General features: G+C 40.6%; 1 protein-coding gene across 1 annotated transcript; it reads right to left on the reverse strand.

Annotated features, from left to right (window-relative positions):
• Nucleotides 1-5,911: 5,911 nt before the first annotated feature.
• LOC134099565 (4-galactosyl-N-acetylglucosaminide 3-alpha-L-fucosyltransferase 9-like) lies at nucleotides 5,912-13,728 on the reverse strand. Its single transcript, XM_062552473.1, has 2 exons — nucleotides 13,611-13,728; nucleotides 5,912-8,233 (listed from the first exon to the last, which is right to left on the reverse strand). The coding sequence occupies exons 1-2, from the start codon at nucleotides 13,699-13,701 to the stop codon at nucleotides 7,125-7,127; spliced, it is 1,200 nt and encodes a 399-aa protein (XP_062408457.1). The 5' UTR covers nucleotides 13,702-13,728; the 3' UTR covers nucleotides 5,912-7,124.
• Between the last annotated feature and the right edge of the window lie 12,861 nt (nucleotides 13,729-26,589).

Here is a 26,589-nt window from a genome sequence, read left to right on the forward strand (position 1 = left end):
AGTCCCGAAGCCACACCTTAGGCCAGAGCTCTGTCTCTGACTAGCAGAAGCAATTCCACATGTAGCTGCCAAATTACATCCAATTTAAAACCCTTTTTCTGCCTATAACACCAACTTCTTGTTTCTTAATAAGACGCCATAATTCAAACCTTCGCCATTTCGATATACTTCGAAAATAAAAAAATCTGGTCACAATTCCTCTTGAGCAACCCCTCAAGATCATTTTATTGCTTATATGACATGATTTCGATAAACCGTCTAGGAGATTTTTTTCAAAATATGTGATGTGCAGAAATCATCATCATAATCATAACTCAAATTCTTCTAAGATTCACTATAAAGTTTAAATGTAAAAATGTTTAAATTAATAGAACACACATGTCCACCAAATCTGGGCCATTTCCTTGAATGTATGTGTCAACCACAACAGACAACGTTGTTAGGTGGCGCTATAGAGTCCCTGAGCCACACCCTAGGCCAGAGCTCTGTCACTTAGTAGTGTTACCAATTCCACACATAGCTGCCAAATTGCAAGAGTTTTAGAGCATGCCAAGTTGGTGAAAAGAGGCAAAACGTGGCCCGGAAGAAATTTAATCTGAGCAAAAACAATAGGGCCTTGCACCTACGGTGCCCTAATAACTTACGTTTAAACATTGCCTTTCCACTAGCAGGCCTAGCCTAGCCAGTACTGAGTCCCAATCAGTACCTTGCAGGAGGAGCAATATCAAGTAGTGGCTTAGGCTAAGTGCCTGAACAGCATAAATCAAATGGAATTCTGATAGACAGTTCCCTCTATATACTGATAGTTTGGCTATATGTGTGTGAAATGTGAGTCATGGCCTGTTTTACTGTAGGTAAAGAACATTATTAAAATTCACTTTATTACTCTGCAGTTCCATTGTGTGATCAGTGTGTTAGGCTGTATGTTGCAGCTGAATTGTTTTTCATTTATTTGCTTAAATACTTAATTGCATCGTTAAATTAATACTTATTTGTAAGCATTAATTTTGAGTAAAATACACATTATCAAGCTGTTTTTAATCAATGAAAATGTCAATTTCGATTGGTTATTACATAATGCACCAATTGTTACATTTGGCAAAAAAAACACCCGCATTATGTAGTAACAACCGCAATATGTAATAACTTATTACATAATGCAGCAAAATGTATTACATATTGCGTTCAAGAAGTGTATTACATAATGCGGCAGATTATTACAGAATGCGGCAATTATTACATAATGGCGTGCACATTTATTACATAATTACATAATGCGGTGTTATTACATAATGCGGTGCTACACTTCCCAATGTTATTCCGCCAAGAATATGAAAAAAAACGGTGAAGTGTTCCACGGTGAAGTGTTGAAGTGAATTCAGCAGCATCAGCACCAGCAGCAGTAGTAGCAGCAGCAGCAGTAGTAGTAGCCTAGTAGTAGTAGTAGTAGTAGTAATACTAATAGTAATAGTAGCAGCAGCAGCAGCAGCTGTATTCACTCTCCTTTCTGTAACATTATGAGATTAGGTGTTTGCCATTGGTAGAGGTCTGCACTCTCCAAGTGCCCCTCTAGTTTGTTTGTGTCTTGCATCTCACCCCTTTTTTTCCAGTTGTACTACAGAGGCCAAGTCTTACATTGGAAACCAGAAAAGATGTTTCTTGGGGTCAGTCTGCCCAGATGAAATGCTCCATCTCCACACAGCACCAGGGTGGTACATTCACCCTACAGCAGCTCAATGGGTCATTTAGAGGGACAAAGAGAGTATCTGGAACCTCTGCCCTCTTCACCATTCCTCAAGTGGACTTTATCCATGAAGGATCCTACTACTGCCAGTATCAAACAAGGCCTGCCAGTCATGAATTCACATCCCCCCAAAGTTATACTGTCAGCCTCTCTGTAATAGGTAATGTGATCATACTATGCTAAATCATTATGTACATACCTCTGTGTTTTGTAAGTAGTGTTTTGGAGGGTTTGGAAATAAGGATGGGAACTTATTAGGATACTGATTTATTTTAAGCAGATAGTATTCCAGCTGCCTACCCTTTAATGAATTTAGCAGTAGTCGAAGTAGTAATAGTAGTAGCACTATTTGTTTCTTGGTGTGTAAGCCCCCAGCGTTGTTGCTAGTGCTACATGTAATGGAAGGCGCTAGGGTTAGGCATGGGTTAAGGTTAGGTTAGGGTTAGGGTTAGGATTAGGTGCCTTTACGTTGACGGTGGCAGCGCTGCCTGGAAGGTGCCATTGGGGGCTTAAAACACCATTGGGCACAGTATTCTCTCTCCTTTCAGGAACATTATGAGATAAGGTTTTTGCTTTTGGTAGAGATCTGCACTCTCCAAGTGCTCTAGTTTGGTTGTTTCTTGCATCTCGCCCTATTTCCTTTCCAGTGGTACTACAGAAACCAAGTCTTACACTGGAATCCAGCAAAGAGGTTTCTTGGGGTCAGTCTGCCCAGATGAGATGCTCCATCACACAGCACCTGGGTGGTATATTCACCCTACAGCAGCTCAATGGGTCATTTAGTGATAGAAAGACAACCACTGGAAGCTCTGCCCTCTTCACCATTCCTCAAGTGGACTTTATCCATGAAGGATCCTACTACTGCACATATCAAGCAAACGTTTCCAGTCGTGAATTCATATCCCCCCAAAGTGCTACTGTCAGCCTCTCTGTAATAGGTAATGTGATTATATATCTTTTATATACTTTATATGCTCTTTTATATTCTAACTTTTAGGGATAAAATGTTTCATAAATTACTCTTGGTCAAAAAAATGAGGAGTCCTAAAATTAGAAGTGACACGCCCATTGTTTTTAGGAGTTTCTACTAAATTCAACAGTTAGGAGCTACTTTTAGCCTTAATTTTGTGAATATGGGCCCAGTTCTGCAATGCACAGTCCACTATTCAATAATTACAATAAAATTGTGGATATAAACAAAGTTGTTGAGGCATTGCATAAAGAGCCATTCTATTTCTTGATGACGTGTCATCTCATATTAATCCTCCACTAACAAACTGTGCTTCAAGGATTTTGCATCTGAACTCTTCAATTGCCTCCTTCCCCAGTGGTGCTTGTGCAGCCCAACATCTCTCTCAGTGCCCCAGATGGAGGGCTGTTCTGGGGGCCTCAGGGGCCAGAGGTGACCAGGGGCCACAGCCTCTCCCTCATCTGCTCTACTGAGCCACAGCACCAAGGAGGCTCCTTCCACCTCATCTTTGATGGGTCTAACACCACCAGGACTCAGCTCGCCATCAACCACTCAGCCTCCTTCTACATTCCTGAGGCAGACTACTCCCACCAGGGCAACTACAGCTGTGTCTATGAGGTCACTGTGTCCAGCCGCACCTTCAAATCAGCACAGACAGCACTACTGACAGTCATCGTAAAAGGTAAACATCCAGCACACAGGGTATTATTTGGTTGTATGTTTGTTGTTTGCTCTTGTAATTCCCTGTTCCTTTTCCAGCATCTCTGGCTCCCATCATTGCATCTGGAGTGATTTCAGGATTGTTCCTACTTTTGCTGATCCCTGCCATTCTCTACCTGGTGAAGAAAAAGTGTTTGAGTGACACACAGATGGACACAATTCAGATGAACACTGTTGCACACAGTGAGTCAGAAATCGTCTCATTAATTAAATACTATCTACTAGTAGTTCAAGTTCAAAGTTTATTGTCATGTACTCATAAATAAGCATTTATAAGTATTGAAATTCCTTGTGCTCAAGTGTCCATTCAGCTAAAGAAATAAATAAAAAAGAAAAATGAATAGATAGATACTATAAAAAAAAAAAAAATAGGGGTTGGGGAGCACCAAGGGACACCCAGGAGCAACAGGGGCAGATCCTTGGGCAGATCCATGGCTCAAGGGGCCAACCCAACTGCCTGGGGTCGTGCTAGTAGAGGGAGCATGTAAGTGTGTGTGTGTGTGTGTGTGTGTGTGTGTGTGTGTGAGGGGTGAGGAAATCCTACCTAGGGCAGGCATGTGTGATGTCTTGGGTGGAGTGGTGGTGGGACAGCAGGAAATTGAGCGGAAGTACGTAGACAGGCGGAGCCAGGCTAGGTTTTCGAGTCTGCTTTTTGACTCTTTCAAAAAATGTTCAATAGATCCCCTTTTGAGCCTTAGACCTGTATTCTCAAATTTATGGCATGGTTCTCCCCTGAGAAACGGTAATAATATGTAATGCTTTGAAATACTAAACCATTATAATGTGCCGTCAACCATTAAATTATTGACTGAAATACCCAGAGCCATCTTTTCCACTTGTGTAAGAATGTATTGGTTTCTCACACTCCATTTCAACAGGTTCTGCAAACACATACGGACTTCATCATGGACCTGATTGTGGGTCACCTGATGAAGATGAGAAGATCTATTTAAATGCAGACCTGCCTGCTGACCAGAGAGATCGCGGTGAAGACACTGATGGAGATCTGGAAGAAGTCTATGAGAATGTAGAAGAGCAGCATGGTCTAACTGCCACAAACAATAGATATGAAGAGGAAGACACTGATGGAGATCTGGAAGAAGACTATGAGAATGTAGAAGATGGCCCAACTGCGATAAACAACAAATATGAAGAGGAAGACCCTGATGGAGATCTGGAGGAAGACTATGTGACTATAGAAGATGGCCCAACTGCGACAGAAAATGTCTATGAACAGGACGATGACTATGAAAACTGATTCTTTGTCAGATTAAGTGCGTTCATCTTCCGGTAGCAGCCTAAAGCACTGGCTTAAAGCAATGCATGCTGGTGTAGCAGGGTTGTTTATGCTTCCCGGAATTTCCCATCTTTCCTGTGTAGTCTGTGCAATTCTGCAGCTTCCTACACTTCTGGGGTACAGTAGGTAGGTAGTAGGGGGGTGTGGCAGGAGTTGGTTCCCACGTTGGGTACCCCTTTAAGGTGCCATGTACTGTAGCCTCTTTTGTGACTGTTCTGAGGCAGGGTATGTGGTGTCTTAAAATGTACTATGTCTTTTTTTTTGTGTGTGTGTTTGCTTATTTTCATACATCCATGAGAACTGTCATAATGTGTTGTGCACCTATACATGAGAAGCATTTTAATGTATTCCGACCATGCACACGTAACTATATGTTTAAAAGTGGTTTACCTTGTCTGTTTGGCAGGACTCATTATTTTCCTTTTTTCTAATATCTCTGGTATTGTGTAATTGTTAGAAAATATTTGGTTTATGTAAACTGGTGCGACTGTAATTGTTTGTCGCGCCCTTTTGTGACTGTCCTGAGACTGTGATGTGCTGGCTCGCTCCATGCCTGATTATTTTATTTCTCTCCTGATATCTCAGGTACTGCAGGCCACATATGTTTTGAAATTGTTTGAATATATATTTTTAATCGTTTGTCGTGCGCGCTCTTTTGCGCCTGGCTCGCTCCATGCCTGATTATTTTGTTTCTTTTCTAATATCTCACAGACAAAGCAATAAAGCAAGGAGAGACAACCTCTGTTACTGGGCTTCATACAACACTAAAATGTCATTTGCCATCAGATTTTGTCATTTGCCAACATAGGTTAAATATAGGCCTATGTGTATTTCAAACACATTTTTACATTTGGTTTCACCTCTAGGTGGCAGTATTTACCTCTTTATAACCAAACATTTCACAGTTCATGACTGCAGTCTGCAGTTCATTTTCCATGCACTTGAAAATGAAATTAGAATGAAAAATGAACTTGAAGCTGGTTAGCTGGTTAGCTGGTTTGAATGGCATTGAGCTCAATGATAATGAAACCAGCTAATAGGCTAACTGAAATAAAACCATGGATAGGTCTTGATGTGGGGTTATTTTAATTCCAAACGCCAAGGGGACTTCATCAGGGTGCATAGTGTCCCAGATACACGAAATAACTGGCATTTAAAAAATAAACACACACAAATCTGCTAGCCTCTATGGGAATTTTAATACAAAGGTTAACATAAGCGTTCCAATACTTACGACACCTGTATTTTAAGGAAAATATTTATGCATTTACAAAACATTATTCATTCACAAAGACAATTGATGTCCTTAAAGGTTGAATATTTCCTTTTTTTTTAATTATCACTTCAGGGTTGCCAACTCTCACGCTCCCGCCGTGACACAAGAAATGTCACGCCAAAATCCATTCTTCTTTTTCTTCAACCCATTCATAATCAGTTGGTGAGACCATAGCATATTTTAGACAGAAGACGAACCTAAGACCAAATTGTTGTCAGATGCTTTCTGCTAACTGTCTTTTAATTATTCCACCTTGAGTCTTTTATGTTAATTATTCTTTATTGATTTTATCTTAATATATGCTTTCTTTTTATTTTCTATTATGATCTTTTTATAATAATAATAATAATAATAATAATAATAATTATTATTATTATTACTATTACTCTTTGCCCATCTATGCTTTTATCTGCTATAATTACTGTTTGTTTTTTGTTTATGTAAAGCACACTGAATGACCTCTGTGTATGAGATGTGCTATATAAATAAACTTGACTTGACTTGAGAATAGCAATAATAAAACAACTATGTCCATTCAATCAATGGCCTAATGAAAACAAAAGCAATATCATATTATACAAACCATAACCCATAGGAAGCGTTTAACAGATTAAGTGCATATTGAAAAGATATGCCTCAAGACCCTTCTTGAATGATCCAAAACTAGAAGAGTACTGATGAAAAGAGATACAAACCGGATATAGGTGGGGAACCGGAAGTGTGCATCAGGGCCTGCCAGTGTAAATGCAGCCTTGTGCGTTCAGACCAAAACCGTCAAAAGCGCCAAGAGCACCGGAAATCATTCATTTTCTATGGAGAGTCGGCATTGGCGTCAAAAGCGTTCTGGGCGTGAGTGTGGCTTAATGGGCGTCACAGGCGTCAAAAATAAGTTGAGCCTCAGTTACAGTAACTTTATCGTAATGAGCTATGACACGGTTCGGCGTCAACCATTCAGAATGTCGATCTCTCAGGATTGCTGCTTGTGGTTTGTTCGAATGTTTCACGTCATGGCTTTTACGCTGAACTGGGTTGAGCGTCGCGCTTTGAGCTTCACCAGCGCTTTTGACGCTTTTGACGGTTTCGGTCTGAATGCACAGTTAGAGATCTTATCTCATTTCTACCAGGCCCCACGAAGATTTTTATGGTACCACCAGAACAGATCATTGACCACATTATAGGTGTTGTCATTAGCAATGTGGTCACAGGCAGTGCAGATGGGCTGTAGAAATTCTTTGGGTACTGTTAGAAGATGAGGTGTAGCTTTGAAGTATTTCCTCCATGCAAAGTAACGCATGTACATGTCTTCGTTCTGATTCAACTGAAGCAGGTACTCAGCCAAAGCTTTTGGGTTAGGGAAGTCATTCACGTGGATGAATGAGTCTGCAGGAATAACCTGTTCGTAGTTCTCCCTGGATGGGCCTAAAACTACTGGCACAGTCCCACTGGCCATTGGCCCATTTAACTTTTCTGTGATGTAGCCCTCATGAAGGGAGTTCTCAAAGGCCAAGTAAAATTTGCAGCTAGCAATGGTAGAGTAATAGTCTTCATGCCTTAGAAAACTTGCTCCTGAGACAGCTCGACCATATACTTTCACATCAATATGCTTCTTTAGTTCATGGTAATAGTTCAGTCGGGTTGATGCACCAGTCCCCGCAGCGTTATTGCTTGAAATCCAGCAAACAATTTGTTTTTTCTGGGGAAGCACAAATTGTTCCTGACTTCTCACAATGCTCAGCTCATAGCGAGCAGTAATGTCTGAGTCTTGTCTAAAGGTCATAGTCAGATTGAACAAATCATCAAATCCAACAACTCTTTTAGTGTTGGTTGGAGATTCATTATTGAACCAGATCCATTTTTGGAATGCTGGCCGTGGACCCTTAGGAAGAATGTTGAGCTTCCTATCGATGGTCTGTTGATAGAAGAAAACTCCATCTGCAGCACTGTACAAGGAGCGGTCATCTGTGAGAACACAGCTGTCTATGTTGAAATAGGTCATGCAGTCTTTGATGTCAAATTTGAAACCAAACGGCCACAACCAGATCAAAAGAATGGGTTTCTCTGGCTTTGCCTCAGTCACATTAGGTGCCTTTGTAAAGTAAGTTGGGCAGACTGTGGATGACTGATTGCCAAAGGAATAAAAAAACAGCGGCAAAGTTATCAGTCCACAAGTAGCAAAAAGGTAGAAAATCACTTGCTTGATGTTAGTGGTCGTAGAAGCCATTGGCACTGTAATTGCAAAACACATAGAATAAATCATTCACACAAAATGGTGAAGTCAGATCAAATTAAATTCATGCTAGAGAAATATATAGATGATTAATATCGTACATACACAAGAGAAGCTGTAAAGAGAGCTGAAAAATCAGTAAACACTGTTTATGTTTTTGTGCTATTATTTCATGATTTCATAATCCTTGTCTTATTCCAAAATACTAGATGTGTATGTCTTACACTGTTAAACATGTCATTGTTTATTTACTTGCTGGGTGATGAACTAATATTTCCTGTATTTCCTGAATAAATTGCTGATGTCACTATTTAACGCCACTAGATGTCACTATTTTGTGATATCAGCAGTGAATTGTTATACTTGTACTAGACCAATATGTATGGGATAATGGACGACACGCCGTGTGGTTATTCAAAGTTAATGCACGTTCTAGACGGTGAAATGGCCCGACGCGAAAATACCATCTTGAAATTTCACAGTCTGAAAACCCATTTTATACTCTTTCTGGAGATGCATTCAATTCATTGGTATAGTTTGCCATACCCCTGTAATGGGGAGATAAAATATCATCCAAATTGATTATTTTTTAGTTTTGTGTTACAGTACTTCCAACAAAAATGCAATATAGACACCACTTAATTACTTAGTAGTTGCACTCCTGAGCATTTAAACTGTGAGAGCCGCTCTGTCTATGGTGAGAGCCACTGAGTGTAGCCGTAAGAGTCTTAAAGTGACAGTGCACCATTTATAAAATGGCATATAGTAACCGTATTTAACAAAATTACTTGGTCATTATTATCATTTAAATATTCATATAGCCTATAGACCCAATGTGGCCCTTGAGCCAAGCAATTTGGACACCCCTGTTCTATATGATGTGTAAAATTCACCTTTTACCTGTGCCCACTAAATCAGCCAAAATTATAAAGATTAGACATATTGACTCAACAAATCTCTAGCAGATGAATAGTATTACAATTATATTATTAATAAAAACAGAATAATATGATATAATATAATATAGTAATAGTATATTAATAATATTAGTAAACACATCTGTTTAGCTGTAGTGAGGCAATTTTTGTCATGGGTTAGATGTGTGAAGGTCTGCTTATATAAGTATGCTATGTTTTGACAATGTATAGTAGGGTAGACTGACTGCTGGCCCTGTGTCTTCCCTCTGGCCTGCCAATTGGCTAATGAGGGGCGGGGCAGTGACCTTAATTGGTTAACTGGCTCAAGTGCAGCCCATTTAAGAGCCTGGTGGCTAGCAGCAATGCAGGCTCTGCTGCAAGAAGGTGTGTGTGTGTGAGCACACCAGAGCCTTCCACCAGGTATGCCATCTTTTTGAGTGTTTCTGTTTGTACTAGTTTTGTCATTGTGATTTAATGTGTATTGTTCTGTGTACTGTAGCTGGGGGCCCTGTTTTTATTCTATCCTATGGATATGGATCTACTACAATGTTCTGGCGACAGCAAACTTGTTTACAGAAGGAAACAGCTGCTTGCACTACGGAAACAGGCCGGTGATCCTGACGCTAACATCCCTGAGGAATTATGGTACTTTCGGGGCTGCAGAGCGGGACTCAAAGTGAGGATGAGGCGACGGGAGATACGGGAGAAGAAGTGGAGATTTAAGCCCGCAGTTCCATCAATGGTGATGGGGAACGTGAACTCACTGGCTAACAAAACTGACGAACTGGCTTCCCTGGTAAGAAATCAGAAACTGTACAGAGAATGTAGTTTAATATGTCTCACGGAGACGTGGCTAACTAGCTCCGTCCCAACTGCGAATATAGAGCTACCTGGCTTTAGCATGGCCCGTTTGGACAGAGACGATAAACTTTCTGGCAAGAAGAAGGACTGGTGATTTACAGTAACAACAGATGGTGCAACCCCGGTCATGTTACAGTTAAAGAAACTGCATGTTGTAAGGATGTGGAGTTAATAGCAGTGAGCCCTCGACCGTATTACTTGCCGAGGGAATTCACGCATGCCATTGTTGTCTGTGTTTACGTCCCACCACGAGCCCTACCGGACGTAGCGTGTGACATCATTCACTCTGCAATTGCAAGACTCCAAACTCATCACACAGATGCTTTTTTTGCGATCTCTGGAGACTTTAACCACATAACACTGGATTCTACCCTCACACATTTCTACCAGTTTGTTGATTGCCCAACTAGGAAAAACAGGACAATAGACCTCATGTATGCAAACGTGAGGGATGCACCTGCAACCAATGTACATACCTAAAGTGCAGAGGCTACCATGTGACACACACACTTTCAGGAAGTGGACACCAGGAGCAGATGAGGCTTTGAGAGACTGTTTTGAGTCCACTGTCTGGAATGTACTACAGAATGGTGATTTGGAGGAGGCCACACATTGCATGACAACTGCTTCAGTGGACAATGGTCGTCCACCATCACCATCACCAGCACCATCAACTACGGACACTGCTCTTGCTGGCTTAACTGCCCAACTCACACCTCCCCCCTCACCCCCAGTGCAGCACGTCCCCTCCTCCCCTCCCCCCCAGGGTGACCAAGACCATGGTAACCCCTCACCCCCTCCCCTCCCTCCTCATCATAACGGCAGATCAAGTTAGAGGACAGCTGAAGAAACTCCATCCCAGGAAAGCAGCCGGGCCTGACGGACTGTGTCCAAGACTGCTCAAGGCCTGTGCTGCTGAACTGGGAGAGCCACTGGAGCATATCTTCAACCAAAGTCTACGTCTCGGGAGAGTCCCAACACTGTGGAAGACATCATGTCTTATCCCCGTCCCCAAGAAACCACATCCACGTGAGCTAAATGACTTCAGGCCAGTCGCTCTCACATCACACCTGATGAAGACCCTGGAGAGACTGGTTCTGGGGATACTTAGGCCACAGGTGCGCTATGCACTAGATCCGTTACAGTTTGCATACCAGGAGTTAGTGGGCGTCGACGATGCAATCTCATACCTCCTACACAGGACACACTCTCACCTGGACAAGGGGAAAAGTGCTGTGAGAATCATGTTCTTTGACTTCTCTAGTGCTTTTAACACCATCCAACCCCCTAGACTGAGTGACAAGCTCCTGCAGATGGGTGTGGATGCTCATCTAGTATCCTGGATTGCAGACTACCTGACAGAGCGGCCACAGTTTGTCAGACTGAAGGACTGCCTCTCCAACACTAATCAGCAGCACAGGTGCTCCATAGGGAACAGTGCTCTCTCCAGTCCTGTTCACCTTGTACATGTCTGACTTCTGCTACAACATGCCACATGCAGAAGTTTTCAGACGATACTGCAATTGTGGGATGTATCAGGGATGGGCAGGAGGAGGAATACAGGAGCCTGGTGGAGGACTTTGTGCAATTGTGCAGACTAAACCACCTACAACTCAACACGGCCAAGACCAAGGAGATGGTGGTAGATTTCAGGAGGTCTAAGCCTGCTCTACTGCCAGTCACCATTGAGGAGGTCAATGTGGAGGTGGTGAGCACATACAAGTACCTGGGCGTACATCTGGACGATAAACTGGACTGGTCAGTCAACACTGAAGCAATATACAAGAAAGGGCAGAGCAGGCTGTACTTCCTGAGGAGGCTGCGGTCCTTCAATGTCTGCAGCAAGCTCCTCTGGATGTTTTACCAGTCTGTTGTTGCCACCGTCCTCTTCTATGCTGTGGCATGCTGGGGAGGAAGCACTAGGAAGAGGGATGCTGGGCGACTAGACAGGCTGGTAAGGAAGGCTGGCTCTGTTGTGGGAGCTGATCTGGAGTGCATCACTTCAGTATCAGACAAAAGGACCCTGAACAAGCTACACAGCATCCTGGACAATAATTGTCATCCACAAAATGAGCACTATCATACAGCAGAAGAGCTTGATCAGCTGGAGACTACGCTCCATGACATGCACAAAAGACAGACTGAGGAAGTAATTTGTACCCAGGGCCATACAACTGTACAGTGCTTCACTGAAGGGAAAAGGAGAGTTGGACTTCTATGCATAGTATATCTGCACCTCCACCCTCTTATACACTTACATGGCATGGCTTACATGTCTACCCTCATGTCTAACTCTTATATTATTACTATGTTAAGTTTATTTTAATTGTCCATATATTTATACTAGTACTGTTATTATTATTACTATGCTTACATTTTGTACTGTACATATGTATTGCTGGTCACTAGAATTTAATCTTGCACTGTTGCACTGTTGGACTTATTTGCACTACCAACTTGACACACACCTCATACTGGATCACAGTACCAATCCTCAGTACATTCATGCACATCTTATCTATAGTATTTTACTGCTCCTTTAGTCATGTTGATTTGTTTATTTTATTTTCCTGTTTACATTGTTTACATTGTATTGTATGTTGTGTGTGGTGTCTTAAGCTGCTGGGACCTTGAATTTCCCCTTGGCGATCAATAAAGTATCTATCCATCCATCCATTCATCTGCCTGTCCGGACCACGACAGGGGCGATGTTGCCTGCGTCACCGGATTGCTACAGTTGGTCGACTGCTGTCTCGTCCTCCTTTAGTTTTGTCTGATGTTTGATTTACTATTTCGTCCCAGTTAGTCACCTATTGGGGAACTGGTGTAACTGAGTGTTGCTTGCTGTGGAGAGCTGCACTACCGTGTGAGACTTTCTCAAACTTGCTGTGTTTGGTGCAAACTTATCACACTTGATATTAGCCTGCCCCCTCAGGCAAGCCCTGCCTGCCTCCGTTATTTGTTGCCCTTCCCTCCTTTGTTAGAATGTCTGTGTTGTCTTTTAATGTTTAATAAATACTGTGTTTAAGGAATTCATGTCTCCATATGCTTTATAGAACCTGTGCAGCTCGGTTTCAATAAAAGTTTCAATCTCTTAAAGATTCCCAGAGGCACTAGGCCCCAGGGTGGCGTAGTCAGGCTACGGACATGGGGTGTTTGGGCGTTTGCCCTGACCACCCTGTTACACATGTTGCATCTGTTAAGAGCATTACAAATAAAGTGGCCAAATCGGTTTGAAATATTTTAGCCCAGAAATACTTCATATGGGTGTTACAGTAATATACAGTAATGTTAACAGTACGATCTAGCTGCCCTATGTTAGTGATGTTATCACCAGCTTTAATAACTATGTGAATTTGCGATCATAACCCATTTCACCTTACAACACCACTGGCATGTTTATATGACTACCAGACGCTGAACAAAGCAATACATTGAACTAAAAAAGATGTTTAAGTGAAGGTGTTCACATCTTCATTTCAGCAAGGGGTGACGTTTCAGCGAGGGGTGAATACAAACTAAGACGGAGGATTCCTAAAGAAACACAAACACCCACACCATAAGTGCATATTTATATGTACCAAAAATTACAGTTTACCGTGACTTGAAGAGCTGTAAAACACTGTTGTAAGGCTGCACAAAACCGCTTCCAATGGAATTTTGATAGCAGTGCGGTAAAATTGCTTCATCAGAACTAGCCTACATTACAAGGAAGTGGACAGGAAGGGTGGAGTGGGGAAAGCATAAACCTAAGGTGTACCAGTTTAACTGGTTTGTATGTTAACTGGTGATATTTGCATAAAATCAGTGAATATTCAACAAGGCCCTGCCTACTTCTTAAACGCGTTCTGCTCTGCCTCCGCCCCTTAGAGTTTGCATTTTCACAAAATGCTTGCAAGTGAGAGAAAATAATGGATAGCCTATGGCTGAAAGCATCACCAGTTTATGTCAAATAATGATAGCATTGTTTACTACTAAACATTTTTTGCTACTGTTAGCAGATATTTTTTGTAGCCATATACAATGTTGTGTCATTGACAATTGTAATATAATGCTTTAACACTCAGTGTACATTTTTAAAAAGCTGTTATGGTTTGGTGTTACCAACTCAGAGCGATATGCTAGCTAGTGATGAGCGACAGGCAATTTACTCATTTCCTATCAGTACGGCAACAAAGCACTTGAACACAAAACACTGGTAACTACCAGTTCACAAATGGAAAATATCATCTTTTCCATAGCACGTGATTGCAGCAATAGTGCATACTAAACAGAGCAAGATCCGAGTTCGGCAGGGCGCCATTGTGGTAAGCTCAGCGCAACATTTCAGACATAGTTCCAATCATATAAACCCACCTAAACAGCTGTGTTTGCCGTTGCCAGCTTTTTTTTTTTTTTAGTTCAAGTTCAAGTTTATTGTCATGTGCTCATAAAAAATAATTTATGAGTAATGAGATTCATTGTGCTCAAGTGTCCAGAAATAAATCAGAAAGAAAAATAAATAAATAGATACTATACAAGAGGAGTTGGGGAGCACCAAGGGACACCCAGGAGCAACAGGGGCAAGGAAAAACTCCCTAGTTCAGGAAGAAACCTTGGGCAGATCCACGGCTCTAGGGGCCAACCCAACTGCATAATGCATTCTAACTCTGACCACCTTGAATCCGTTGCTCACATTGTGAATGGTTGTAGTATGTACAAAGGACTCTACACATCACGCCATGACCGTATTGTCGATATCATTGCCAGCTCTGTTCAACATACATTTCCAAAGAACATGCCCATGTACAAACACTCGCGTGTATTACCGGACTGGTTCAACAGCTCTGATGATGTGTTTTGTAACTAACACCCCTGATGTTGTGCCTTTGGATACAGATAGGAAGGAGGTACTAGTCTTTGAAATAGGTTGTGTTTATGACCTGTATATGGACATAGCCTTTCTTGAAAAAATGACCAAATACCAACCCCTCCTTGCAAAGATCAGTGACCTACTGTAGGCTATACATGTAAGTTTGTGGTGTTGTTATTTGGCAGCCTGGGACATGTCCACAAACTGACAATCAGTGGACTAAGACTGGCAGGGCTATCAAAAGGAAAGTCTAAACAACTGGCAAAATTCTGCTCCATATCTGCTGTTATAGGCAGTCTTGCTGTGTGGCGTAGGCGATGCTTTATATACCCTTGAATGTCAAAGCTGTATTTTCTCTGAGAATATTTGAATCCTTTCTGTAAAGAAATTTGATTAGCGAATTCAAATAAAGAAATCAAATGTGTGAGGGCAAGGGAATCCTAAGGGCAGGCATGTGCGATGTCTTGGGTGGAGTGGTAGTGGGTGAAAAGGGGGGTGGGGGGGAGGGGGTGATAGTGGTGTCCTGTATGTATGTAGGGGTCGTGAGGGTAAGGGGCAGTATGTGTAGGGGAAGTGTGCATTTGTGTGTGTGTGTGTGTGAGTGAGTGAGGAGGAAGAGGGTAATAAATAATAAAATAAATAAAATATTTTTTTAAAACAACGTGCCATTCCGACATGAGGTCATTAATAGGCTAGTAGAGGAAGCATGTAAGTGTTTGTGTGTGTGTGTGTGTGTGTGTGAGGGGCAAGGGAATCCTAGGGCAGGCATGTGTGATGTCTTGGGTGGAGTGGTGGTGGGACAGCAATTGAACGGAAGTACGTAGACAGGCGGAGCCAGGCTAGGTTTTCGAGCCTGATTTTTGACTCTTTCAAAAATTGTTCAATAGACCCCTTTTGAGCCTTTGACCTGTATTCTCAAATTTATGGCATGATATAATATGTAATGCTTTGAAATACTAAACCATTATAATGTACCGTCAAACATTAAATTATTGACAGAAATACCCGGAACCAGCTTTCGCACTTGTGTAAGAATGTATTGTGGTCTCTCACACTCCATTTTATTTCAACAGGTTCTGCAAACACATACGGACTTCATCATGGACCTGATTGTGGGTCACCTGATGAAGATGAGAACATCTATTTAAATGCAGACCTGCCTGCTGACCAGAGAGATCACGGTGAAGACACTGATGGAGATCTGGAAGAAGACTATGAGAATGTAGAACAGCAGCATGGCCCAACTGCCACAAACAACATCTATGAAGAGGAAGACACTGATGGAGATGTGGAAGAGGACTATGAGAATGTAGAGGATGGCCCAACTGCAACAGAAAACAACTATGAAGAGGACGACGACTATGAAAACTGATTCTTTGTCAGATTGAGTGCGTTCATCTTCTGGTAGCAGCCTACAGCACTGGCTTAAAGCAATGCATGCTGGTGTAGCAGGGTTGTTTATGCTTCCCTGAATTTCCCATCTTTCCTGTGTATTGTGTGCAATTCTGCAGCTTCCTACACTTCTGGGGTACAGTAGGTACTGTAGGTAGTGGGGGGGAGGGGTGTGGCAGGAGTTGGTTCCCACGTTGGGTACCCCTTTAAGGTGCCATGTACTGTAGCCTCTTTTGTGACTGTTCTGAGGCAGGGTATGTGGTGTCTTAAAATGTACTATGTCTTTTTTTTATTTTGTGTTATCTTATTTTCATGCATCCATGAGAACTGTCATAATGTGTTGTGCACCTATACATGAGAAGCATTTTAATGTATTCCGACCATGCACACGTAACTATATGTTTAAAAGTGGTTTACCTGGTCCGTTTGGCAGGACTCAGGAGCTTTGATGCGCCTGGCTCGCTCCATGCCTGATTATTTTCCTTTTTTCTAATATCTCCGGTATTGTGTAATTGTTCGAAAATATTTTTTTATGTAAACTTGTGTATTATAATTATTTGTCGTGCTCTTTTGTGACTGTCCTGAGACTGTGATGTGTCTGGCTCGCTCCATGCCTGATTATTTTATTTCTCTCCTGATATCTCAGGTACTGCAGGCCACGTATGTTTTAAAATTGTTTGAAAATATTTTTTTTTAATTTGGTTGTCGTGCGCGCTCTTTTGCGCCTGGCTCGCTCCATGCCTGATTGTTTTGTTTCTTTTCTAATAACGCAGAGAGAAAGCAATAAAGCAACAAAATTCCATTTGGTTGTGGCGTCCATCATTTCATACACAACACAGAGTGATCAAGGAGAGACAACCTCTGTTACACTGGGCTTCATACAATACTAAAATGTCATTTGCCATCAGATTTTGTCATTTGCCAACAAGGGCCGGGTTTCCCAGAATCGTTAAGAAGCTCTTAAGTTCTAAGAACTTCTTAGGAGCGTTGTAAGAATGTTCTAAGAACGCTCCTAAGAAGTTCTTAGCACTTACAGTTTTTCACAGTTGCTCAAACACTAAACCCCATTCTCTGAATCAAATTCTCAAATGTCTGAACACATTTATTGAATTGCTCCCTTTTTTGGCAAAACCATAGACTACTTTCACCCATTTCACCCATTTTACCAAACTCATTAACCCTTTTTGCAAAACTGTGAACACATTGTGCATTCTAATGCACTTCTTAATTATATTGATAACCAAACAATGCAGAAGTTGAACACAATTAGTGCACAGTTGTCTCCATTTGAACACTACCACTCAAAATTGATAACACTTCTGTCTAATGATGTGACAACCAATATAAGTCAGTTCAGAGTTGACAGAGACGCAGGGGACAACAAGTGTGTGTTACAGTAGAAGTGGGGTACAAGGAAGAGGAGGGTGCAGGTAGGAGGAAGAGGATGAAGAGAAAGACAGAGTCCCAAGAGTTGCAATACTGTAAATGATGATATTTGGGCAACATTCATTGACCATGTTCTGGTTCATGGAATGCCAATGAGAGAAGCAGGACTTCATGGTCCAACCCAACATCAGTAGTTTCTCTGTGGCATCAATAATCCAAAGATTCAGACTACAGAAGAGAAATAGCGTAAATGTCCATTATCATACAGTACAGTAATCACTGAACATCCACTGCTACACACTTACTACCCTTTGAGCTCAACTCTGAGAGAGTGAAAGAGCTGAGTTATCAGGATGTCCAAGTAAGTCTAAATTTAGGCACAATAAATATTACAGTATTGCATACTTACAGTACTATCAGAGTCTGTGGCATCACAGTACAAATCATATTCAGTACAGTATCAGTCTGTCTTTCTGTTCACTTACAAAACTATTGATTTATATCTTCATATAGGCTAGAGGATATGAGTAGAGAGTGATATAAGTCCTTATTCTTTATTTTCATTGTGATATTTTATTTTTCAAATGAGAATGAATACAATTCCTCCAGGAGCCATAAACCCTGCCCTGAAAACTGTGTCTTCCATTGTTTGGTGTATTGTCTTATCACTGCTCTGCAGGAGTGTAATTTTGCCTTATGTGTTCAATGATTTTAGACCATTAGTTAGTTTTGAGCAAAGTTAAAAGTGTTTTGAGGTGATTGTTCAGTTTTGCAACAAGATTGAAGGGTTTCGAGAATGTAGTTTGAGAAATGAGTTTTGTGTTCACAGTTTTGAGAAAAAGGTAAAGAGTTCTGAAAAATGTGTTCTAGCAATTGTGAAAAACTGTAAGAGCTTCTTAACGATTCTGGGAAACCCGGCCAAGGTCTGTTGTTATCACAAATATAGGCCTATGTGTATTTCAAACATATTTTTACATTTGGTTTCACCTCTAGGTGGCAGTATTTACCTCTTTATAACCAAACATTTCTCTGTTCATGACTATTGCCATCGACTTGAAAGGCTCTAGGCTACGTCACTGGGAGGGCGTGCCATGCCAGGCTAGTTCATGACTGCAGTTCATTTTTCATGCACTTGAAAATGAAATTACAATGAAAACTTACAGTTTTTCACAATTGCTAGAACACCTTTTTCAGAACTCTTTACCTTTTTCTCAAAACTGTGAACACAAGACTCATTTCTCAAACTACATTCTCGAAACCCTTCAATCTTGTTGCAAAACTGAACAATCACCTCAAAACACTTTTAACTTTGCTCAAAACTAACTAATGGTCTCAAATCATTGAACACATCAGGCAAAATTGCACTCCTGCAGAGCAGTGATAAGACAATACACCAAACAATGGAAGACACAGTTTTCAGGGCAGGGTTTATGGCTCCTGGAGGAATTTAATTCATTCTAATTTGAAAAATAAAATATCACAATGAAAATAAAGAATAAGGACTTATATCACTCTCTACTCATATCCTCTAGCCTATATGAAGATATAAATCAATAGTTTTGTAAGTGAACAGAAAGACAGGCCAATACTGTACTGAATATGATTTGTACTGTGATGCCACCGACTCTGATAGTACTGTAAGTATGCAATACTGTAATATTGTATTGTGCCTAAATTTAGACTTACTTGGACATACTGATAACTCAGCTCTTTCTCTCTCTCAGAGTTGAGCTCAAAGGGTAGTAAGTGTGTAACAGTGGATGTTCAGTGATTACTGTACTGTATGATAATGGACATTTACGCTATTTCTCTTCTGTAGTCTGAATCTTTGGATTATTGACGCCACAGAGAAACCACTGATGTTGGGTTGGACCATGAAGTCCTGCCTGCTTCTCTCATTGGCATTCCATGAACCAGAACATGGTCAATGATTGTTGCCCAAATATCATCATTTACAGTATTGCAACTCTTGGGACTCTCTGTCTTTCTCTTCATCCTCTTCCTCCTACCTGCACCCTCCTCTTCCTTGTACCCCACTTCTACTGTAACACACACTTGTTGTCCCCTGCGTCTCTGTCAACTCTGAACTGACTTATATTGGTTGTCACATCATTAGACAGAAGTGTTATCAATTTTGAGTGGTAGTGTTCAAATGGGGACAACTGTGCACTAATTGTGTTCAACTTCTGCGTTGTTTGGTTATCAATATAATTAACCCTTAGATGCATAAGTGGGGTCAAAAATGACCCCAGAGGTTGTTTTCTTGCAGTATCTTCTTCATTTAATTTTTTTTTCATTTAACCTTCTATGTATTCCTCAAATAGGTTGTCTTTGACATGAGGCCATTTGGATTTGTGTCTAACTGTTATATTTTTAAAGTAATTTAATGTTTTGTATCAGTACCACCGATCCGCATAGGTGGGGTCAAAAATGACCCCAAGCATTTTCTATGGAATTTCAAAAGTTAACCCTAGGATCTTTTGATTTTTATCAACTGTGGCAGTCAGGTATACATTTACTGTTGATTATCACATCTCATGTCAGCAGTTTCACCATCCTGGAGGCTATTTTTACACAACAACATAAATCTAAGTATCATCATATAATGTGGCGGCCAAGCGTTCATAGCGACGTCGCTTTTTGATCCTTCGATGTCCGCTCTTCCTATAATTGTGAAGCAGAATTCACCAAGCGATATTTACAGAGGGATTTGTTGATATAGCGTTCTTGGCCTGATTTGTATGACTTTTTATGCCTAAAAATAGGGCAAAAATCATTTTTTTTAAGCCAATTGGCAGTACCTTCTGATTTACTGGATAACAAAAGAAGATATTCATAATCACCTCTGTAAATGTTTTTTTATTTGATATATTAACACTACAAAAAAAATATTTTCAACCTGGCTTTTTCCAATGGTCAGATTCTTTGCATCAAAACATATATGCAAATTAGCGCATATTTACAGTTTTTCACAGTTGCTCAAACACTAAACCCCATTCTCTGAATCAAATTCTCAAATGTCTGAACACATTTATTGAATTGCTCCCTTTTTTGGCAAAACCATAGACTACTTTCACCCATTTCACCCATTTTACCAAACTCATTAACCCTTTTTGCAAAACTGTGAACACATTGTGCATTCTGATGCACTTCTTAATTATATTGATAACCAAACAATGCAGAAGTTGAACACAATTAGTGCACAGTTGTCTCCATTTGAACACTACCACTCAAAATTGATAACACTTCTGTCTAATGATGTGACAACCAATATAAGTCAGTTCAGAGTTGACAGAGACGCAGGGGACAACAAGTGTGTGTTACAGTAGAAGTGGGGTACAAGGAAGAGGAGGGTGCAGGTAGGAGGAAGAGGATGAAGAGAAAGACAGAGTCCCAAGAGTTGCAATACTGTAAATGATGATATTTGGGCAACAATCATTGACCATGTTCTGGTTCATGGAATGCCAATGAGAGAAGCAGGACTTCATGGTCCAACCCAACATCAGTGGTTTCTCTGTGGCGTCAATAATCCAAAGATTCAGACTACAGAAGAGAAATAGCGTAAATGTCCATTATCATACAGTACAGTAATCACTGAACATCCACTGTTACACACTTACTACCCTTTGAGCTCAACTCTGAGAGAGTGAAAGAGCTGAGTTATCAAGATGTCCAAGTAAGTCTAAATTTAGGCACAATACAATATTACAGTATTGCATACTTACAGTACTATCAGAGTCTGTGGCATCACAGTACAAATCATATTCAGTACAGTATCAGTCTGTCTTTCTGTTCACTTACAAAACTATTGATTTATATCTTCATATAGGCTAGAGGATATGAGTAGAGAGTGATGTAAGTCCTTATTCTTTATTTTCATTGTGATATTTTATTTTTCAAATTAGAATGAATACAATTCCTCCAGGAGTGATAAACCCTGCCCTGAAAACTGTGTCTTCCATTGTTTGGTGTATTGTCTTATCACTGCTCTGCAGGAGTGTAATTTTGCCTGATGTGTTCAATGATTTGAGACCATTAGTTAGTTTTGAGCAAAGTTAAAAGTGTTTTGAGGTGATTGTTCAGTTTTGCAACAAGATTGAAGGGTTTCGAGATTGTAGTTTGAGAAATGAGTTTTGTGTTCACAGTTTTGAGAAAAAGGTAAAGAGTTCTGAAAAAGGTGTTCTAGCAATTGTGAAAAACTGTAATTAGACACGACCTAATTAGCATATTTAAACATAAATACAGAAAACTTGCAATACGTTTTTTTCTCCTATTTATGTGAGTATTCAACTGGTAAAGTTTCATGAAGATATCTCAAAGTTAAAAAAATTACCCTATTCACCATGTTGAGATAATTTTAGGATGTTTACCTTTTTTGCCTATCTAAAAGCTGTTTTGTAATAAAATGTTAATTAAAGTGATGCATCAATATGTCCAACATGAAATAAAAACATTTTAGACAAATATATAATAAAAATCATCATCTTTAACCAAAATGAGAGACATTATTTGAGATTACAGCAAAAAACGCATGCATTCTAATTGGGGTCATTTTTGACCCCACTCATGGAAGAGTGTAGGTATTGGTAGCCTATGCATCTAAGGGTTAAGAAGTGCATCAGAATGCACAATGTGTTCACAGTTTTGCAAAAAGGGTTAATGAGTTTGGTAAAATGGGTGAAAGTGGGTGAAAGTAGTCTATGGTTTTGCCAAAAAAGGGAATAATTCAATAAATGTGTTCAGGCATTTGAGAATTTGATTCAGAGAATGGGGTTTAGTGTTTGAGCAACTGTGAAAAACTGTAACTTGAAATTAGCTGGTTTGAATTGCATTGAGCTCAATGATAATGAAACCAGCTAATAGGCTAACTGAAATAAAACCATGCCATTCTCTTAGTATGGTGAAGGATATGTGTTGATGTGGGGTTATTTTAATTCCAAACGCCAAGGGGACTTCATCAGGGTGCATAGTGTCCTGGATACACGACATAAATGGCATTTAAAAAATAAAACACACACAAATCTGCTAGCCTCTATGGGAATTTCAACACATAAATTAACATAGGCGTTCCAATACTTCTTGCTACCGGACGAATTGATACCCAGCTGCTGACATCACTTGAAAAGTGTCTAATCGTTGCGCACCTTTGTATCCACGTTTTGCTTTTAAACGTGACCAACACTTTGCTGTCTCTCTGCCTTGCTCCGCCCTGAAGACGGTAGCAGTAATCACAACACTGCTTGCCGCAGAGAGACGCTGGTTTCTTAGGTCTCGAAATGTAGGCCTATTGACTTAGATATCTCGCTTAAGAAGACAACTATAGCTTATCTTCATGTCAAAAAGTTTGAAACGTGGTAAGTAATTCATTCGACATTTCTTTGAAAACATTTCTGTCTTGTAGCCTAAACAGTTTTACCAAAACATCTTTAATAGCCTACATGTCGTTTTTAAAAATCGATTTTGAATATCTCTGAACTAATTCCAAATGTCATGTTCGATTTGCCATTGTAGTTTCATTAGCCTCGGAATACCCGTAGCCCTACAAACCTTTGGCCAACGTGAATTTGTTCTGCAATTGAGATACGTGGTCTAGTGGCTATGGTTTGGTTTCATTATTGCCTTAGGCTACGAATCTGAAAACATTATTTCAAGACAACGTTCAGATCAAGAGGATACATGAACAGGTAACATGATTCAATCTTTTCAAAAGTGCAGTTAATATTTTGGAAATTAGGTGTGTAAGTCCCTATGGTGAGACATTTTAAAATGCATGGACTTTTGTGAAGTAGTGTGGGTCAATTTATTCTAGGTTACATTAATACTGTATGTCAAACAACCTAGCCTATGACAAGACTACCCATTTAAATAGTTATTTTATGTTAGGCTACATCTAATAACTACAAAAGCACTCAGAGAGCGCAAACCTCCGCCAAGCGAACACATAACCGCCTCCTGCATCCAGATGGTGGTACGAATCACTCCCAAAATTCAATCTTCCTTTGGGTCATTTCAGACCTTCCCTGAAAATGTCATCGAAATCCATCCATAATTTCTTTAATTATCTTGCGAACAGACAGACAGACAAACAAACCAACAAACCCCGATGAAAACATAACCTCCTTAGCGGAGGTAATAATAATTAAAGCAAATATTCACACACTCATTAGGCCCTACATTTTCTTCCACACGGAACTTAAGAAATGAGTTTTTATTGTGTGCATGTGGGAAGAAGGAAGAGACATAAACCTACACATATCAGCTGCCTGCACATTGCACTGCCTTAACATTGATCGCATATTTTATGGGAATTAGTCCAAGTCCAAAGGTAAAAGATAAGGTGTGGTCAGGTGCATGGTCCAAAAATAGCTATCTAAATCATTATGCCACTGATTAAAAAAAAAATAATAATTTTAAGAGAAAGGCGCACACAGCTACTTTGAAGACGCGTTGCTATGAGATTTAAGCCTGATGAATGTCCTTAGTAATTTTATTAGGCCATTCAAACATTATTGAGTTAAGTCAGTGTTGCTTTTCAGTTTTTCAGGCCGTTTTCAATTGTAACCCTTTGTCAGTCAATAGTGAGAGTTAAACTGTTTTGTCCTTCCCCAAGACCACGCCAGTGAAGTTAGTTTAAGTTTGGATGAGTTTAAATAATAGGCGAGTGCAGATGCATGTAGGCTATTACTCTGCTAGTCACACAAACGTTTCAGTAAAGCAAAGTTTAGTGGAATCCTTGTGTTGCATATGGTATCATGTGCAAGCAGATTCCTTCAGATGTGCTGACTGTCAAAATACAGACACGCGGTTTGAGATTGGACTCCGGGACTTTGAGCTTGTATCTGGAGGGTTGCCGGTTCGATTACCGACCAGTCCATGGCTGAAGTGTCCTTCACCTAAATGCTCACTGCTGTCCTAGCGCTGCTGTTGAGCAGGCATTTACCAATGTTACTCTCATTGGCTTAAAGAAAAACTCCACTGTTTTTTCATAGGGCCTAATACATAGACAAAATAAAACGTAGCGCTTTTCTAAGCAACTGTATGGCGTAATAACACTTGGGAGCACTTTGACTCGGCGTCGGCGCAGTATTATCATCACTTTTGGATTTTCAGTTTCACTTTGGAGTGAGGATATTATTGCGCCGAGTAACAACTCGAGTAACTGTATTTTAATAGGGAATACGTGGAAATGTTTGGTCGCTTCTAACTTCATCTCTGTTTGGATCCGAGTGAATGAACTGGGCTAGCTAAGTGCTATCAAAGTAGCGCCGTGCGCCAGAGCCTTTGAGTGCACGCATTGAAACGCGAGATGTATCAATTCGTCTTAAGGGAATAACATAGTTTAATATGAAAAAACGGTGGAGTGTTCCTTTAATGGATGTTACACCCAAAACATAATCATGACTGATTAAGAGAGATAAGAATAACACTTTTGAACAATGTGCCTGATTCTCTATTACACCTTGAAGATAGTGATTTTGGTCTGACCCCACCATAAATTTATTTAAACCATCCGTTTCAGACTTTGTTTTTCAGATCACTAAAATAGCGCCCTAAGACTGATGTTTTGCCTACATATTGAAGTGTATGCCATTTATAACCTTAATAAGTGCTGTTTCAGTGCTATGATTGGTATGGAAACCTGACAGAAAGTTATCAAAACAGTCATTTGTTGTTAGTTTATTAAAATTATTTTTGTCAATAATTTTGCCAAGAAATGGTAGAATGGATATGGACATGTAGTTGTTTGCCATGGACGCATCCCAGTTATTCTTTTTACAGGGAAATAGGAAACAGCTTTAGAAAATTAACATTTGAAGCATGTTTGCTAGGAGTTGAAAAATATATTTAAAGAAGTTGGAAGGCAGTCAGAGTATCCAAGCAATTTGTGAAAGAGTAGAAATGTTGTACAGTGTTTTTTTGAAGATTTTTATTTTCAAGTTAAAATCTGACACCATGTTGAGTTTCCTTATCTTTTAAATCTGTCCGTCACACGCCCACCTTGGCCCCTATGTAGCATGTGCCGACCTTGGCCCCTATGTAGCATGTGCCCACCTTGGCCCCTATGTAGCATGTGCCCACCTTGGCCCCTATGTAGCATGTGCCAACCTTGGCCCCTATGTAGCATGTGCCCACCTTGGCCCCTATGTAGCATGTGCCCACCTTGGCCCCTATGTAGCATGTGCCCACCTTGGCCCCTATGTGGCATGTGCCAACCTTGGCCCCTATGTGGCATGTGCCAACCTTGGCCCCTATGTGGCATGTGCCAACCTTGGCCCCTATGTAGCATGTGCCAACCTTGGCCCCTATGTAGCATGTGCCAACCTTGGCCCTCATGTAGCCTCGACACTGATAAGACCGCCTCCATCCTCTTTTTCACTCCCATAGCATTGCTGTTGTTTGTTTGACATTGTCTTCAAATTTAATCAATAAGAAGTAATTCACATAAAAAGTGCTCTTTTTGGCAATTCATTGCATGTTCTGCAGTTGTATTCTCATTGGGAATTTGCATTTTTCACATCTGCTCCACAGGTCTTTCACCCTAAAATCAACAATGTGGAGCAAACTTGTGAAGACCATCACTCATGGAAGCACCATCACCCATGTGGCCAATGCCACAGGGGCGCCCGTCCGGTTGTACTACACCACGGATAGCCTGGTGCTGACCACCGCGGTGGGGACACTTTCAAGCAAGGGGGATGGAACTGTTAAGCTGGAGTTTAAACCCAATTCCCGTGTTGGCTATGAATGGATTCCAAAAGACAATTTTGCCAAACTTGACATGGTAGGGCCAATTTACGTCAGTGTCTATGTGGAGTGTGACAGCTCCAGTGATGAATACGTGAAGAAAATAGTTGAAAATAAAGAAATCCGAACCAACCGGTCCTTTATTGTGACCAGGGACTACAACTTCAAGTGGCAGAAATACGGCGCGAATATTTGGGTGGAT

Source organism: Sardina pilchardus, chromosome 13 (genome assembly GCF_963854185.1).
Source record: "Sardina pilchardus chromosome 13, fSarPil1.1, whole genome shotgun sequence".
Taxonomy (NCBI): Eukaryota; Metazoa; Chordata; class Actinopteri; order Clupeiformes; family Clupeidae; genus Sardina; species Sardina pilchardus.